This window comes from Manis pentadactyla, chromosome 3, assembly GCF_030020395.1.
Source record: "Manis pentadactyla isolate mManPen7 chromosome 3, mManPen7.hap1, whole genome shotgun sequence".
Lineage (NCBI taxonomy): Eukaryota > Metazoa > Chordata > Mammalia > Pholidota > Manidae > Manis > Manis pentadactyla.
In genome coordinates this window covers 208,508,829-208,526,998 of record NC_080021.1, presented here as the reverse complement: position 1 = coordinate 208,526,998, position 18,170 = coordinate 208,508,829, and the positions used below count along the sequence as shown (strand labels likewise).

Sequence of the window (18,170 nt, the reverse complement as noted above, 5' to 3'; positions counted from 1 at the left end):
TGGAATCTGCACGGCGTGGGAACTAAGTCCCTACCACTTCAAGATACGGGGGAGCTGCAGAACACTGGATGGAGTGAGATTATATTCTGAGAACTTCCCAAAAGCAAAGAAAGGTGATTTTTGAGCAGGCTACTAAAAGCACATGATCATACAGCTGCAGTACCACCCAGGTTACCCAGGTGACAGGATCTGGCAAGTCCAAATCAGATGTCAGTAGCCCTTCCCTGTTTGTCTGAAGTAGAACAGAGAGAGTGAAGACATGTGCGGAAGTCTAGAAAGTTGCATGAAATAGCGAAGGAACCAAGACGCTTACCACAGGGAATGGGGTTTCTTATTAACCTCCTGAGAGCTTGGAAGAGCATGGAGAGAAAACACAGTAAGTTGAGCAAGAAGGCTTTATTAAAGGCAAAGTACACACTCAAAGAAAGAAGAGGGCAGGCAGCCTCAGAGAGGAGGTGCACTCACAGGTTTAGGATTCGCATCTTTTAGCGATTCCAAGAACGGGGTAAAGTGTCAGGGGAGCAGGAGGCTGACATGTGGTCGCATGGTGTCTATCTCCAGTAATAGAGACATTCTATCATTATCCATAGTCAGTGCTCTACATATTCTGTAAGATAAACTTAACACAAGGAATTTCTTGTTCTTCTCCAAGATAGCAGTTACTGTCAAGCAGTGGGGCCATACCATTTAGGAACGCTTGCCCTGCCTTAAGATAATGACAATTGTTGGCTGATTACCATAAAATATGTTAGGAATCTCACCTCCTGACTCCCTGGTTTTTAAAATGCAATCTTAGCCTGAAGATGGAGTCTCTCCTGTTCTTACTACACTATTTATATTTTGGCATTTTTCATCATAGGAAAAATTAATCATGATGCTTATCCCATGTCCCTGCTCCACCTCTAAATGCCCCCACAGAAGTAGGCAGGGTGGGGAACATGAACTAAAAGAACTTCCTATTCCACAGCAGGAAATGGTCAGGATGCAAAGCCTAGACTCTCACCTGGGCTGCAGCTGCCATGGCCTCAAATTCAAGGCCCTGCAGTCATCTGACTCCAGGCACGGCAGATGGACATGTGCTGAATGCTGGCTGTTATCTGATAGATCCAGAGAGATTAGGGCCTTGGTGACCTTCAGGTAATGAGATCAGTCAGCCTGCGGGCACAGGGCCACATTCATATCTGGGCACCTCGTCCTCCTTTGGTCATCAGAGCCAGCGCTGGAGGCTCATCTGCCACAGTTCGGTCTCTGAAGAATAACAAGTATGTGCTCCTTTCTTTTTGAGAGTCTAAGCATGAGAGTGTGTCAGGGAAGGAGGAAAATCATTTTGGGATCCTCTAGAAGTTGAATTTTCTGCCTTGTGGATTTGCAGGCTCTGTCCAGTTAGGGTTAACCAGCAGGGAGCCTCTAATTAATGCTGATCCGTAGAGTGTACCCTGGAGGCAGCTAGCGGGAAGAGCCACAGTGGACCCCTAGCTGGCAACCTCGAGCACGTCGCTGAGGGCCCCAGAACGTCCCTGTTCCCTGACCACTCTAATCCCGAGGATCGCTGAAGAAAAGGGAAGATGCTGCTTTGTAAACCGTAAAGTGGGAGGCCTATGTGACCCGCTTTCTTGTCAAAAGGCCCAGTTTATCTTAGCCCAGCTCTTTAGCCTCCAATCTCTGCTATCATTCCCTTCCTCGCTGGCCGTAGGTCCAAATTCCTGGATCATTAATGAAACAGATTTTGCCTGAACCCCCAGTGAGGTGCTCAGGGGTGCTTGGTATTGAGGTGGGGGACCCAAAAGAAAGAAGGGAAAAGCAGGGCCTGTCCATGGTCCTGTGGCCCTTGAGCCAGTGTCAGGGGAAGACAGAAAGCCTGAGGACAGCTTTCAGCTGGAAGGTTTCTATTCATTTTTATTCTTAATGTACACACGGAAAAGGCATGTTTGTGATGAATTTGCACAAAGTGGACACACCTATGTAACCACTGACCGGCTCAAGTATCATGACCAGCCCCCTGGAAACCCCCCACAGGCCCTTCCCAGTCTCTACCACACCCATCCTGACTTCCAGCACTCAGACTGGTTTTTGCCTAACTTTGAACTTTAAATATGGATTCAGCCAGGTCTTCTTTCACTCGGTACTATGTGTGTGATTCATCGTGTTGATGTTAGTAGCTGTGGCTGGTTCATCCTCTTTGCTGTATATACAACCCCACGTTGGATCACAGCTGAGCAGTTCTGATGATGGGCCTGAGGGTCATCTCCAGTTTTTGGTGTGCTATGAATGTTCTAGTCCATGTCTCTTGGTGAGCTTATGTACACTTTCTTTTGGGTGTAGACCTGGAGTGGAATGACTGGGTGGTAAAGTGGGCATTTGCTCAGCATTAGTGGATACTAGCAGGAAGGATTTAAGCACGCTATTAGGCAGGACTTCCAGATCCTAAAGATTGTGGCCAGCCGGCTCATGCCTCCAAAAGAGGGGGCTGGGAAGTTTCCTTTGGAAAACAGGAGGAAGAGGCTGGATCAGGCTTCACTTGGCTGGTGGGGGTCAGCCCTCGGCTCCTGCTTCTGTCAGGTTTTGTCCCCAGTCCTTAGTCTGGGGTTCCCAGACTACACCTCTGGGACATGTCTGAGGCACTTGGGACCGGTGGGCAGGGGGCTGTGGGCGGCATCTCCCCGCTTCAGCCAGAGCACTCTGTGTCCTCAGTTTTGCATAGTGGGGTTATGAGAGTGACCTCATATGTTTTTCAAAAAAGTTATAGCTGTTTTAATGTTTGAAAATCCACTCTTTTAAGGTCCCTTCCAGCTGGAAAATTCTATTTTGGGAGCAGGAGGTGGATGTGGGAAGGGTTAAGTATTATTCAGCCAAAGAGCAGGGTTGGGCCTCACGACCTTTTAAAGTTCTTATAGCTTGGCCTGCAATGCGGGAGATCTCATAACATTCTATAGAAATAGTGTTCAAACAAAACAACTCCCCAAGCCTAAAGGATATAGAGGAGAGGCCCAACTTTGGGGAACATTTAGGTAACTTTTCAGCAAGAATCTTGAGGACTCTCTCCCTCACCAGCCCCGCTCCTTTTAAAATTTTTTTTTTTTTTTTTTTACTTCTCATTTGGCCTGTCCTTGTAGTCACTTAGGGCTGTTTGGGTTCAGAACAGTTCCCTTTTTTGCCAAGGCATGGGTGACCTGTGGGTGGCCTCTGTGTCCCTCTCAAGGGTGACGTCCTTCCTCTCCTCTAACATTGGGCCTAGTTTGGATTTGTAGTTCCCCTTGATGAGGGAGGCCACGCTGTGGCTGCCCTCTTCGTGGGCCTACAGAGACACATCTCTGCCTTGGCACAGAGCTCTGAGTCAACAGGCCAGATAAACAGCCCATTTCCTGGGGCCAGCAAGGAACAAAGCCCCTGGCTGCTGCAGGATCTGGCTGCCCCCCTCTTCCTGAAACAGCTGTTGATTTTTTTGACAGGAGCTGGAACACAGCACCTTCCCTTCCTCCCAGCCCTGCCTCCTTCTGCAGAAGGGAGCTCAATAGAACTTTGTTGTTTCGCCTTTTACTCTGCAAGGAGAGAAGCAGACAATGAGGTATGTGAAATACTGCAATGATGGACCCCTGTTTGAGGGTCGGGGGCCTGGATCCGTCTGGTGGAGGAACCCCGCTGTCGCCCTAACCTCTTGCTGGTCCGCTCAGTAGTTCCGCAGGAAGACAAAGCCCTTGTCTCCCCGGCACTGGATCTAGCAGTGGAAGCTGGCAGGATGCTGGCTCAGGGACTTTACTGTAAGTTCCGCTTTATTTGGTTCCCCGGCAGGACCTCACAGGGCTGCATCAGGGCTGCGGCTTGGGGTTTTCTCTGCACCCGAAGTGACGGTGCAGAGACTGGCAGTGGGCGGATGCAGAGCCCTCCCAGGGCAGTACACACTCTTCGTTTACCTTGCCTTATTTCTTTGGGAAAAACCCTTGCACAGTGATTTCTGGGCCGGCAGTGAGGAACAGCTGGGTGGATTCAGGGTCTAGAATTCCTGGAGGCCCTTCAGAAAAAGGCGCTACAAGATGCACCTCAGGTTGTTCCCCTTGCGACAGCTGGAGCTACAGTTAGTGGGGTATTTAGTCTGAGACTGTCTCTCGTTTCCTCCGTCTGTGTTTACTCTGACCCTCATAATGAAAACCATCACTGGAAACAGCCATCTATACGCTTTTTTTTTCTCTCTCAGATTGTATGGTGTTGCTTCCGATGGGGAGCATTTCCGTAATGCCTGCCAGTTTAGAGAGGTTTTAGGCTGGAGCAGCTCTCTCCCTCCTCACCCCCAGCACCAATCCCATGCCAAGAGCTGGGCCCGGGCGGCAGAGGGTCTGCTCTCCACACTCAGCAGCCCCTTCTGGGTGAGCTCAGGGATCTCAGCCTTCGCTAACGCTTGGTTTCCTTAGTGAAAAAGCCACTGCACTGACCGTGAGGAGGGATGAACAAGGTGGAGTGAGGAAGGCCCAAGCTAGGCACCCAGGAGGCACCTGGAAACGGCAGAGGAGTTGAGTCAGTGCTCACTGACTGGTCCAAGGAGAAGCCAGTCCCTCAGGGAGTCTAGCCTGTGGCTGGCTAGCTTCAGGTCGATTGCTGTGTGATAATCATAAAAGGGGCAATGAGATGTGCCAGAGAGACCTAGGTGACTAGTTCACAGATAAGCCTCCATGTTTATTGAGATCAGAGTGGTTATAAGGGTGGGCACTAGAGGCCGGCTCCCTGGACCTGAATCCCAGCTCTACCACTTTATGCTGTGTGACACTGGGCAAATTACATAACCTTTCTGAGCCTTCATTTTTTCTTTTGTAATATTTATATATTTTTTGTTTAATTAGGTATATAATCAATTTATTTGTATTTACATATTGTTTCCTTTCTTCCACTTGCAATCATGGTTAGGACTTCTTGTACAGTGTTAGATAGAAGCATTAACAGCAAGCATCTTTTTTTGATTATTATTAAGGTATCACTGATATGCACTCTTATGAAGGTTTCACATGAAAAACATTGTGGTTACTACATTCACCCATATTATCAAGTCCCCCCATACCCTATTGCAGTCACTGTCCATCAGTGCAGTAAGATGCTGCAGTCACTACTTGTCTTCTCTGTGCTATACTGTCTTGCCCGTGACCCCACCACACACACACCATGTGTGCCAATCATAATGCCCTTCAATTCCCTCCTCCCTCCCTCCCCACTCGGGTACCCTACTCCACCCCTCCGCTTTGGTAACCACTAGTCCCTTCTTGGAGTCTGTGAGTCTGCTGTTGTTTTGTTCCTTCAGTTTTGCTTCGTTGTTATACTCCATAAATGAGGGAAATCATTTGATACTTGTCTTTCTCTGCCTGGCTTATTTCACTGAGCATTATTTCACTGGCTTATTTCCTCTAGCTCCACCCATATTGTTGCAAATGGTAGGATTTGTTTTCTTCTTATGTCTGAGCCTCCATTATCATTTCTGTAAAATGGAGGCAATATTAGAGTGACTTCACAGGATCATTGAGAGGCTGAATTGAGAAACTGCCGATAAAGCATTTAGCCCAGGGCCTGTCCTGATTCAGCTGGGGAGTGTCCCAGTGACGTAGGACCTGAAGCTTATTCAATGTTCAGGGCCCTCTTTTAAGAAAAAGAATGCCACGTTGCAAATACAATAGTAGGCACAGAAGTGAATATTTAGAATATGAGAAGAGATATCAAACTGATAAATACTTCACATAAGGTAAAATCCAGAGAACATCATCATACAGTGATGTGAAGATAACATAAAATGGTCATTTAGCTGTCTGGTGCACCTGTCACACTTTGGCTGCACACTCTTGGATTGCCTCTTTATCTGATGATTTTGTAGTATCATTTTCAAGAAGACAAATCAGTTTTGCCTCTAGCATGGTTAATCAAAGTCTGCCTTTTACTACTGAGAGTTCAGAGAAGTTTCTTTCAGCTTCACAGCTTGTTACTGGTGAGGCCACATCTGTAAATCTTTTGGCAGCTTCTTGCGCAGGTGGCTCCAGCCCGAGCACCAGGAACTCGGCTTGTTGATTCTTGATGGGGTGGGATGGGCGGGGGTGAGGTGGCTATTAGGCTTAGATCGAGGTGACCCTTCCTTGAGCAGGGAGCCGAGCAGCGTCTAGTTCAGCCACTTTTCCTTAGGATCATAGCGGACAGCTCCTAGGTGCTCAACAAATTCTACCTGGAGCAGGTTGTCACAGGGACCCAAGTGGGTATACAGATAGTAGGTTCAATCTCTTGGCCCTTCCTGCAGCCCAAAGACAGGCACCAAGACTAGAGTGGTTCCTTAAGACAGGGGCTGCACTCCTGGTCTCTGGGAAGCAGTTGGGCCTCACCCACTCTCCACCCCAGCAGGGGACCAGGCCAGGTCTTGCAGGGGACTTGATGCCTAGGCTTCATTATCTTCTGGGTAACTCAGCCTCTGCACTCAGTGGGTGCTGACTGATAAGCTTCTCATTTGATTATCACTTCAAGGAACCCATGTGGGCACTGCAGCAGGATGAGCTCCATGGGGGTAAGTGAACTGCCCTTCCAGCCCTGGGGTTGATTTCTCATCCACATCCTGGGCCAATCAGGAAGGCCTGTTGTGGAAAGTTAAGTCCAAAGAATTTATTTCACAGATGAGGAGACTGAGGCCAGAGAAACCGTGGCCTGGTTTACAAAGCCGGCTCTGTGGGGTGCTGGGGCCCAGCTGTGGGTCTGCTACAAGTAGGGGCATCACCTTCCTTCCCTGCCCAGTCGAGCTCTGGGCAGTGGGGGTGAACGCAATGGGCAGCGGGGCCTTTGGCTGGGGAGCTGGTGATCTCAGTAGGCACAGAGCAACAGGCTCAGCTTCGACTTTCCTGTGTGGTGCTGCCTGGGAAGACCCAGACTCCTCAGAGCCAGCACGTGCCTGAAGGTCTCCTATTAAAAAGCATCGCCATCGTTTTGGCTGCCATTTGCGGAGCATGCCCGACCACCAAGCACGGTGTGCTTCATAAACAGTCTCCTTTTGTCCTTTCAGGGACCCTAGAGGGAGGTGTTTGAAGGTCCATTTTGAGTATGTGAATAGAGGTCAGAGGACTTGCCCGTGGTATACTCTGGGACTGCTGATTTAAGTCTTAGCTGGCCTCATTTCTACCTGGCATGCCAGATCTGAACATTAATATGGGGAGGATAGGGTGCAGTAAAGATAAGGGTTTTGTCCAAGGTCGTGAAAACCCAGTTAGTTCCCTCCTCCTCCCCGCCCCCTTTCCGGCTTTGTCTGCGTGTACAACACTCGGCTCTACCCGCATGTAACCGTCCCAGTGTCCAGAGAGTCCAGATGTGACCGAGGCTGGAGCTAGTGGGGGCGCGCGGGGAGGTGGGTGCGGGTGGGGGTTCCAGGGCAGAGGAGGGACTGCGGGCAGGAGGAGCCTGCAGGAGGGTTTGGTCTCCTTGGCCTCTGCCTTACCCCTGACCTGATTCCTGCTCTCCCCAGATAATGGCTTTTCCAGGCTTCTGAGCACTCTGTTATTTAGCTGAGACTTTCACCTTTTCCCTTGACATGAGATGGAGAAAACAAGGCCCACTATAATTCTTTTCAGAGAGGAATTCTGTTTGGAAGGAATATCTGGGCTTAGCCCAGTTGGGGTGGAACTGAGATTCTCTCAAGTTGTGCGTGTGTGCCTGTGTGCATGTGTGCGCGCGCGTGTGCGTGTGCTTTGTGGGACAGGTTGTGGGTGGGTAAGGAAGAATTTATTTATGGGCCACATGGAAAAGTCTACCTGATACTCCAGGGAAAGCAGCAGAAAAGGGAGAGGGGGAAGGACAGAGCAAGGGAGGTGTAGAAATGACAGGCTTTATGTGACCCTTCCTTGCAAAATGCCCCCAGATTTTTAGCACAGTCTGCACCAGTCCCAGGAGAGAATGGGGGGTGGGAGTGGTTTCATTTGGGAGCATTGCAGGGGCTGAATTCTCGGAGTGGCCGGGAAACAGCTCAAGTGTGTGGTAGGATAGATTCTGAGAGAAGTCACAAGCACCAAGACAAGAGGGCCTAGAGGCCAGGGGAGGCGGGGAGGGCGCTGGTGCAGTTCACTCCGAGGGGTGGGGCCCGTGGCCTGCAGGCACACTCGCTCACTGGAGATGGGGTGTTCACATCAGCAGATCCTAATTCTATCCTCTCCCCTTAAATGAGGAATTTAGAGGCAAGGCCATGTTTCTACTTGGTGGATGAGATAGTCAACCACCAATCAGCAGAATTAACACGGTTTGAAAATTCTGAGAGGCAAACACATCAGAGAAGGACTTTTAGACACTGGCTGCCAAATGCCTCATTTTTGTCCAGAGAGAAAAATAGAACAGTTTAAAAAAATCCGTTGACCCCATGGCCAACTCTTCCTTCCCTGGAGACTTGGTGTCCAGATTCCAGGAAGCATGTATACACCCATTCCTAGTGCTTTCCAAAGGACGCAGTATTGGCTCATTGGGGCAGCTTCCGTTTGTAAGTGTCCAACGAGAATGACGACAGGCCAGAGCAGAAAGTAAGCAGATTGAAGCGATTTATGGAGTCCAGAAAGAAATGGGCTTCAAGAGTTGCCTCTGATGTGAATTTCTGAAATTAAAAACTCATAAATATTTGGAGAGGGGCTTAGAAGGTGTGTCTGATTTGGTCTGTCCCTGTGTCCATGTGCCTTGAGAGTTGGCTGTTTCTCTGTTTAATGTTTCAACACTAGGAAATGATTTGCATTTGATCTTCAGCAGGTGGGACTGATAAGCCTGGGATGTAGTCAGTGGTACTGTCACCTGCTGAGCAGTGCAGGGCCCGGGCTGGAGCAAAGGAAACCAAGCCTCATCCCACTTCCTAGGGGCTCTCAATCAGCCTCTTCAGGCTGTGGTACAGAGAAACCTAAGACAGAGAAGCCCTAAGAGTCCCTGATTTGGATCTGTTTGCCCTTCATTGTTTCTCAAGTTCTTACTCATTTCCCTCAAATATGTTTTAAGGTCTTGCTAAGTACCAGGGACCTTGCTATTCACTGGCTCCTCCCAACAGCCCATTTTATGGATACCAGTAATAAGAACCCGCAATTTTTGGAACATTTATACAATGCCAGGCCCAGTGTTAAGTGTTTAATGGACATTATCTTTTGTAATCATTGCCATTTTAATCCCCATTTTAAACACAGAAAACCAATTTAATGTGATCAATTACAGGTCCACAATCCCTTTTCTGAAACCCTAGGGCCAGATATGTTGGAATTCAGAATTTTTGGGGTGTGGGTTATATATCATATATTATGTAACATTCCAGAGCAGCAGTAGTAAAATATATCAATATTTATGCCAAGAAACATTTAAACAGTCTTACTAAGTGGGATAGAGATTAAAAATAGCCTCATGTCAGTTAGACCTTGATGCCAACTGAGTTATAAAAAGGTTTTTGGTTTTCAGAGCTTTTTGGAGTTGTGGAATGAAGGCCTGAGGATGCCCGTCGCTCAGGGTTATCCAGTTTGGTGTGGGTCAGAGCTGGGACTCACATCCCCACGTCAGTCCAAAGCCCATGTATTTCAGCACCATCCACACCTCTCTAGGAGCGAAGACGTCCGCACAGCGAGGTGGCCCCAGCCGCAATCCGGATCTGTTTGCTCTGAGCCCAGGGATCTTCTAGCACTCAGTGCCAGGGCTTTTGGCGTAGACCTCAAGCAGTTTTTTTCCAGCAGTGGGGCCAAGCTGCATGGAGCCAGCTGCATTTTGTGACTTTGTCATGCATGGGCCCTGGCTTATGTGCCAGTTTGTGAGGTACTCACAGGGAAGAGGCTTGAGACAGGTTTACATGTGGCCCAGGGGGCCCATCTTCTCACAGTCTCTGGAATACCTCAAAACTCAAATATCTCAAAACTGGAGGTTGAGGTATGACCTTGAGTACAGCCATGGCTTTTCTGTTTCCAGCTGGAGCCTGCTTTCTAAGCACGGAGGAACAGAGTGGTGTGGCTCATGATTCTGTACTTTGTCTTCTTTAACAAATTTAATAATAAAAATGATGTAGCACAAGAGGTCCAAGACTGGAACCATCAGAAGAACCCCCTTTGAAAAGAACTGGAAAATAACCTGTCCCCTGAAAGGACACATTTCAGTGTCATTCCCCCACCAAACATGTATTGGTGGCCTCCTTTGCTTTCTGTGGGGCATGGGGGTTCAGGGTTGAGTAAGATGCGCACCCCCCCACCCCCACCCTCAGGAAGCTCAAATTAACCAGCCGGGGAGAAGAGCCACAAGCAGATAGGATCCTGTGAGCCACTTCCCAGCAATGCTCATCCGGCAATGTGAACAGAGACATGGGGGGTCCGGGGGAGGGAAAGGGGCTTTGCTGGTGGCCAGGGTGTGTATGTGGGGGGTAGCTTCACAAAGGCAAAGGCATTTGGCCCGCTGGCGTCCACTCTCTTGGTTTTCCTCTCACCTCCTGGGCCTCTCTTCTTCTCCCCCACCTCTAATGTCCGCACTTTCAGGCTTCAGCCCAGGGCCTCTTCCTTCCTTTTCCTTTCTCTGCACTCTCTCCCCGGTCATCATCCCCTCCCTTCAGGGTAAACGCCATCCATGCCGCGTGGACGCCTCCTCCAGCGGCGTGGCCGGCTCACATCTCTCCCACAAACCTCGTACCCGGATGTCCACTTGCCTGCGTGTCTCCTCCATTTAGTCCACACACTCCTTGAAACTGACACGTGCCAAAGGGCATTCACAGATTATCCTCCAAAGCTGTTCCTCCTCCAACCCACCTGAGGAAATGCTACAAACCCACCTGCCTCCCTCATTCCTGCTGTGTGGAACGACCAGCCCATCCTATCAATTCTCTCTCCAAAGTGTATTTGAACTAAGCCATCTTTTCACAGTTGGCCAGTTCACCTCCCTACTCTGCCTGTGCCTGACCGGTCCTCCACAGCCCAGCACTAGGAGGGCTTCTTTGAATGAAGTTGGCTCAGGTGATTCTCCAGCTTCAGATGCGCTTGTGGGCTCCCCACCCGCCTTCCCGCACCTTCCCAGCTCTGCCCGCCTCTGCCCGCCTCTGCCTGCCTGCCATATCCACCCGGCCCTTACTCTGGCCATGCAGGTGAGAGAATATCACTGTTTCTTCCTGTTCAGGTTTTTTGCTTTTGTTTTCTTTTCAAACACAAGAAGCTTTTTCTCCTGTTGGCCTGTTCTAGATGCTATTCTCAAAATATTCTCATCCCTTCTCACAGTGCTTTTCACCTTTTTCAGCCTGCCTTCATACCTTCGGAAGCTCTAGTCACCTCCCCCGAGAAGCCTTCTCTGACCACCTGAATTAAAGTATTTCTCCTCCTGTTATTCCTCACTTGTCTACCCCTTCACCCTTCAGCCACAATTTCACACAGCAACCAAGAAATATTTATATACTTAATGTGCGCCAGTTGTTTGCTTGCTTGTGGGTGCGGTTGGGAAAAGCCAAGTGGGGCTGAGAAGTGGGTGAGCCTAGACTGTAAAGAACCAGGTTGTTCTGCCCTCTGAGGATGGGGCATATACTCAGTATACCAGGGGCAGCAGAGCTAGGGACCGGGTGGTTCTCCGCAGTCAGTGCAGAGAGGTGGGGTGGTCTGAGTTGGGAGGCAGCTGGAGTCCAGGGGAACCATTTAAAGCCACTGCCTCACTCTCCCACACCCATGACGGACTTTGTGATCAGTCAAGATACTTACTTTCAAACTTGAGGAGCCAAGACGGTGGCGTGAGTAGGGCAGCAGAAATCTCCCAAAACCATATATATTTTTGAAAATACAACAAATACAACCATGCTAACAGAGAGACCAGAAGATGCAGCCAGGCTACATCTACATCTGCAAGAACTCAGCATCTCACGAAGGGGGTAAGATACAAGCCGTGACCCAGCGGGACCCGAGCACTTCCCCCACCCCAGCTCACTGGCGGGAAGAGAGGAGTCTGAGTGGGGAGGGAGTAGAAGCCCAGGACTGCTAAATAACCAGCCCTAATAACTGCACCGGGAGCGCAGACACACACTGCATGGTATGCTGGATATTAGAGAAACTGAAAAGTAAACTCTGCGAGTGGGTCCCCACAGCTGGGACAAAAGAAAAGCAAGTGCTTTTTGAAAGTCTTAAAGGGACAGGGGCCTCACAGCTGGATGGAATTGTCCTGGCACACTCAGCCCAGCAGGCTGGGAATCCTGAGGAACTTCAGGCGCCCTAACCCCCATGGTGGCAATGCAGCTTTGAAGCCCTTCAGGGCCATAAGCAGCCTGCCATTCATTCCCCCTCCCGCATGGCCCCGCTACAGCAGCGGAGCAGCTGGAGAGTGGCCCCGCCCACAGCAGCTGCCCAGAGGCTCTGCCCAGTGCGCAGCTGCCCAGGCTGGACCCAGAGGCTGCCGCCGGTGCGCAGCTGCCCGGCACAGACAGAGGAGGCCGGGGCAAGGTGCGAAGGGGCACCATTCTCGCAGGAAAGCACACCCGGCACACCTGCCTCTCCCCACAGGGCTCTGGGCTACACCAAGGGCTACTCCAAGTGTGCGGGGAACCACCACAGACTGCGGAAAAGGGCAAGGTGACCAGTAAGCAGGAAGGGACTTTGTTGTCCCAGCTGTCACACGTGCCACCTGCCTACAACCACCTCTATCGCCATGAAAAGGCAGAAGAATCTGGTCCAGTCGAGAATCACCCAGACAACCCCAGAGAGAAGGCCTGGGGAGATAGATATAACCAATCTTCCTGAAAAATAATTCAAAATAAAGGTCATAACCATGCTGATGGACCTACAGAGAAATATGCAAGAGCTAAGGGATGAAGTCAGGAGGGAGATTACAGAAATAAAACAATCTCTGGAAGGACTTAAGAGCAGACTGGATGAGGGGCAAGAGACTGTTCATGGAATAGAAATTAGAGAACAGGAATACAGAGAAGCTGAGGCAGAGAGAGATAAAAGGATCTCCAGGAATGAAAGAATATTGTGACCAATCCAAATGGAACAATATTCGCATTATAGGGGTACCAGAAGAAGAAGAAGAGAGAGAAAAAGGGATAGAAAGTGTCTTTGAAGAAATAATTGCTGAAAAGTTCCCCAAACTGGAGGAGGAAATAGTCTCTCAGACCATGGAAGCCCACAGAACCCCCAACACAAGGGACCCAAGGAGGACAACACCAACACATATAATAATTAAAATGGCAAATATCAGAGACAAGAACAGAGTATTAAAGGCAGCCAGAGAGAGAAAAAAGATCACATACAAAGGAAAACCCATCAGGCTATCATCAGACTTCTCAACAGAAACCTTACAGGCCAGAAGAGAATGGCATGATATATTTAATGCAATGAAACAGAAGGGCCTTGAACCAAGAATACTGTATCCAGCACAATTATCATTTAAATATGAAGGAGGGATTAAACAATTCCCAGACAAGCAAAAGTTGAGGGAATTTGCCTCCCACAAACCACCTCTACAGGGTATTTTAAAGGGACTGCTCTAGATGGGAGCACTCCTAAGGCTAAATAAATGTCACCAGAGAAAATAAAATCACACCAAAGAAAGCAGACCAACCAAATCCTAACTAAAGGCAAAAAATAAAATCAACTATTCACAAAAGCAGTCAAAGGAAACACAAAAGAGTACAGAATAAAACACCTAACATATAAAGAATGGAGGAGTAAGAATAAGAAGGGAGAGCAATAAAGAATCATCAGACTGTGTTTATAATAGCTTAATAAGCAACTTAAGTTAGATGGTTAGATAGTAAAGAAGCTACCCTTGAACCTTTGGTAACCACGAATCTAAAGCCTGCAATGGCAATAAGTACATATCTTTCAATAATCACCCTAAATGTAAATGGACTGAATGTACCAATCAAAAGACACAGAGTAATACAATGGATAAAAAAGCAAGACCCATCTATATGCTGCTTACAAGAGACTCACCTCAAACCCAAAGACATACACAGACTAAAAGTCAAGTGATGGAAAAAGATATTTCATGTAAACAATAGGAAGAAAAAAGCAAGAGTTGCAGTACTTGTATCAGACAAAATAGACTTCAAAACAAAGAACATGACAAGAGATAAAAAAGGACATTACATAATGATAAAGGGGGCAGTCCAACAAGAGGATATAACCATTATAAATATCTATGCACCCAACACACGAGCACCAACATATGTGAAACAAATACTAACAGAATTAAAGGAGGAAATAGAATGCAATGCATTCATTTTAGGAGACTTCAACACACCACTCACTCCAAAGGACAGATCCACCAGAAAGAAAATAAGTAAGGACACAGAGGCACTGAACAACACAATAGAACAGATGGACCTAACAGACATCTACAGAACTCTACACCCAAAAGCAGTAGGATACACATTCTTCTCAAGTGCACATGGAACATTTTCCAGAATAGACCACATACTAGGCCACAAAAAGAGCCTCAGTAAATTCAAAAATATTGAAAGTCTACCAACCAACTTCTTAGACCACAAAGGTATAAAACTAGAAAGAAACTGTACAAAGAAAACAAAAAGGCTCACAAACACATGGAGGCTTAACAACATCCTCCTAAATAATCAATGGATCAATGACCAAATTAAAACAGAGATCAAGCAACATGTGGAGACAAATGACAACAACAGCACAAAGCCCCAACTTCTGTGGGACACAGCAAAGGCAGTTCTAAGAGGAAAGTATATAGCAATCCAGGCCTATTTAAAGAAGGAAGAACAATCCCAAATGAATAGTCTAAAGTCACAATTATTGAAACTGGAAAAAGAAGAGCAAATGAGGCCCAAAGTCAGCAGAAGGAGGGACATAATAAAGATCAGAGAATAAATAAATAAAATTGAGAAGAATAAAACAATAGAAAAATATCAATGAAACCAAGAGCTGGTTCTTTGAGAAAATAAACAAAATAGATAAACCCCTAGCCAGACTTATTAAGACTTACTTTCCCTCTGAGCCCCAAAGTGGCCTCAGCATCCTTCTCAACACAGGCAGCCCTGTCAATTCATTGAATTGGCCTAATGTGCCATTAGAAGCCTGTGCAATTTAAGGTAGAACACACTCCTTAGCACTAGTTAAATATTCATAAACTTTTCCTTTCAGAGAAGATATGGGTAGAAGCATTTTTTTTAAACCATATTTCACTCTAGACTCATTTAATCTATTTCTTCCTCCTGCCTTCTTTTTTTTCCCAGGAGAAAATAATGAATGTCAAAGGGAAAGTGATTCTATCGATGCTGGTCGTCTCGACTGTAATCGTGGTATTTTGGGAATATATCAACAGGTAATTATGCAATGTGATGCAATGAAGGTGATGCTCTGATCTTTTAGTGTTAGCCAAGTCAGCAGGTCAAATTAAAATTAGGATTCACTAAAACCATAAGGAGAGAATCCACCCTTCTCATATCTCTGAGCCCTTATATCACTTTATATTTATAATCATTAGATTTCCAAGTACCTTCTGGTTTAATTATCTTCCTTCCTGCCATGTGCCTGATGTCTTGATTTTTTGTACCTTTGCAATTCTGGGTAAACTAGATACAGAAACAATAAACCCAAAATGTAACTTAAAATTATTTGTATGATGAGATATGGAAATCATCTTAAAAAATTTCAGACAGCAATTCCATGAGAAATCCACTGTGAATTTTGCAATCCTAAAATATCTGCAGAGTTTAAAGAAGCAACTTAACTTGACTTTTGCTGCAAAATATACTCCAAGTCGCTGGGGATTCATTTGTGCCTAGCTAAAACTTCTGGGTTTTTGGGTTTTTTGATTCTAACTTTGGAAGGCAAAATGAACTAAGATTTTGGAGTTTTCAAATTCATCAGTAGATTCACCCTAGATATATGAGCTGTTTCTGTGGTTTTGGAAACTATAATGCCTAAAAGATTCCAGCTGGAGAAGCTTCTGACAGAAAGAAGTCTCCACAAACAGCTACAAAAATGCATGATGCCTTTGACTTAAGAGGCACTGGTACAGCTCAGCTTTTCCTCTAAAAAAGTCCATTGTATAACCCTGAGCAGGGAGAGCTGTCTTGGCACCATTAATATTTTCATGGCAAAGTGTTTTAGTAGTCCCCAAGTTCAAGATGACAGCCTGGATTAACATTTAAATGTCTCTTTCAATTCTTAAATTCTGAGATTTTGTGAGTCAACAGGACCTTTTTGGCTACTAAAAAAGAAACTGTACCTTTATGTACATCAATAGAAGGTACCAGAATATGGGAGCTATTATTTCCTGGCTATGTATAGATTGAACCACTTCTGGAGTGTTATTTTGTTTCATTCTGAACAACTCATTTTAAGAAAAAACAAGTTAGAGGGTGACCTAGTTAAAGGGGTCTACAAACCACGTCCTCCAAATTGAGCAAACCAGGGGGTACTTAGTCCAGAGAAAGGTGACTCGAGTTGGGTGCTGGGACTACCCTTGGGTACTTGAGGGCTGAGGAAATATCCTCTCTGGAGTCTGGAGAAAGGCTAGCTGGGGCTGCTCCTGTGCTTCCACTTACCTCCTCTGTGACCTTGGGCAAGTCACTCAGCCACTCTGTTCCTTAGTTTTATCACTTTTAAAAATAGGGATAATAATAGCACCTGCTTCATCATGTTGTTGGGAGGATTAAATGATTTATTGTATATAAAGCATTTAGGGAAATGCCTGAGACTTAAGCACCAATAAATGCTAGCTGCCACACCCATCAATACCACCCTCAGCACCCTCACCATCTCACCATCACTTTATCACCATCATCACTATCACCACCACCATCACCATCATCTGCTCCAGGGGGCAGAGCAGAACAGGGGATTTTGGCAAATACAAGAAGAGCTCCAGCAGTTGGAAGAATCCAACTGAAGAACTAATGCCCTTCGGGGTCCCTGCCCTTTGCTGAGATGCTTATGTAGATAACCTTCAAGCTGTGAACACTTGATCAGACAACTTTGATGTTTTGAATCTCAGCCAGAGATGTACAACATATTTTGGGTGGTTCACAAAATTAAATATGGGAGCCAAAGACCCAAATGTACATTTGGGCACTGACCTCCCAGAAGGAAGGTTATTTTGCAGTGCCGGGCACACTCTCTCCGCACAGTAGCCGGAGCAGGCTCTGGCTGCTCTTCAGGGCCATAGTCCGGCACCCGGACTCGAGCCACATCATTCTTCAATGTGAGGCATCTACTTGAATGTCTGCAAGAGGTTTAAACGGCAGCGGATCCTTTGCCACTTTGTGAATTGGCGGTGTGATGGCTTGAGGTGAACTGAGGGCACTAACCTTACACAGGCAGGCAGCCCTGAGCTAAAAAGGATTTAAAAATAACTAATTGAACACATCTGCCCATTAGTAACTAGGACTGTCGTCAGTAGAGCATTCTGAAAGAATGTCATCCAGGATAGCGTTTGATTGGAGGCTGGATGAAATTTTTTTTATCTTAGAATTTTAGAGCTGGAGGAAAATTTCAAAGTTATAATACAAAATGATGATGGTGAGGGTTATAATGATGATAGCAGCTACTAGTTATTGGTGTTTTCATGTGCAGGAACTGACCTCGGCACTATCGCCAGTTCTTAGAATAGCTCTGCAAGGTAAACATTGGTTCAGGTTTCTAGATGAGGAACTGGATCCCTGTAACATTAATGTTCCAGGTCACACATTCAGGAATATTTTGGTTCAGGGCTATCTGGCTGCAGCCCATGCTCTTACCCACTACACAATCCTTCCTTCAGTTGAGAGTTTCAATGTTTCAAGTGATAAAATGGAGACCAAATAGGTGAAGTGATTTAATAGTGAATTTATGTCTGAGTTCTAACTAGAACTCAGATCTTCTGAGTCATTGTCTGGGACTCCATCTGGAGCTGCTTGTCTGTGCTGAGGGCCATGAGAGGTGCAACATGAGCCAAGTAGACCTCCTGCCCTCAGGGGTTAGGATCTAGATGGAGCAAGGGGACGTGCACACGGATAATCCATGACACAAAGCGGGAGGAAAGTCGGAGGTAGAGAAAAGGAGTGTGCGAGTTCAACAGAGCAAAGATTATGTTTGGCTTGAAGGGGGATCTGTCGTTTGCATTCTCTAACAAATATTTATTGAGCGCCTACTATGTGCCTTGCACTGTGTGCCTGGGATCATATCCAGGCAGGCACAGAAGGAGTGGCATTTGAGCCTTGCAGGGGGAATATGTGTTAATTCCATATACTGCAG

The 18,170-nt window shown here is 46.9% G+C and overlaps 1 protein-coding gene across 7 annotated transcripts in view; it reads left to right on the top strand.

The window, feature by feature from the left end:
* Positions 1-18,170, top strand: part of GGTA1 (glycoprotein alpha-galactosyltransferase 1 (inactive)) — a 69,599-nt gene that overhangs the window by 32,837 nt on the left and 18,592 nt on the right. For 4 of the 7 annotated variants that reach the window (XM_057498989.1, XM_057498988.1, XM_036915462.2 and 1 more), the window contains exons 2-3: positions 3,450-3,565; positions 15,167-15,255. In XM_057498989.1, coding sequence (XP_057354972.1) covers positions 15,176-15,255 — 80 coding nt within the window. In that variant the 5' untranslated portion in view covers positions 3,450-3,565; positions 15,167-15,175. The remainder of the gene's footprint in view (positions 1-3,449; positions 3,566-15,166; positions 15,256-18,170) is intronic. The other 3 variants (XM_057498987.1, XM_036915466.2, XM_036915464.2) reach the window with 1 other exon arrangement.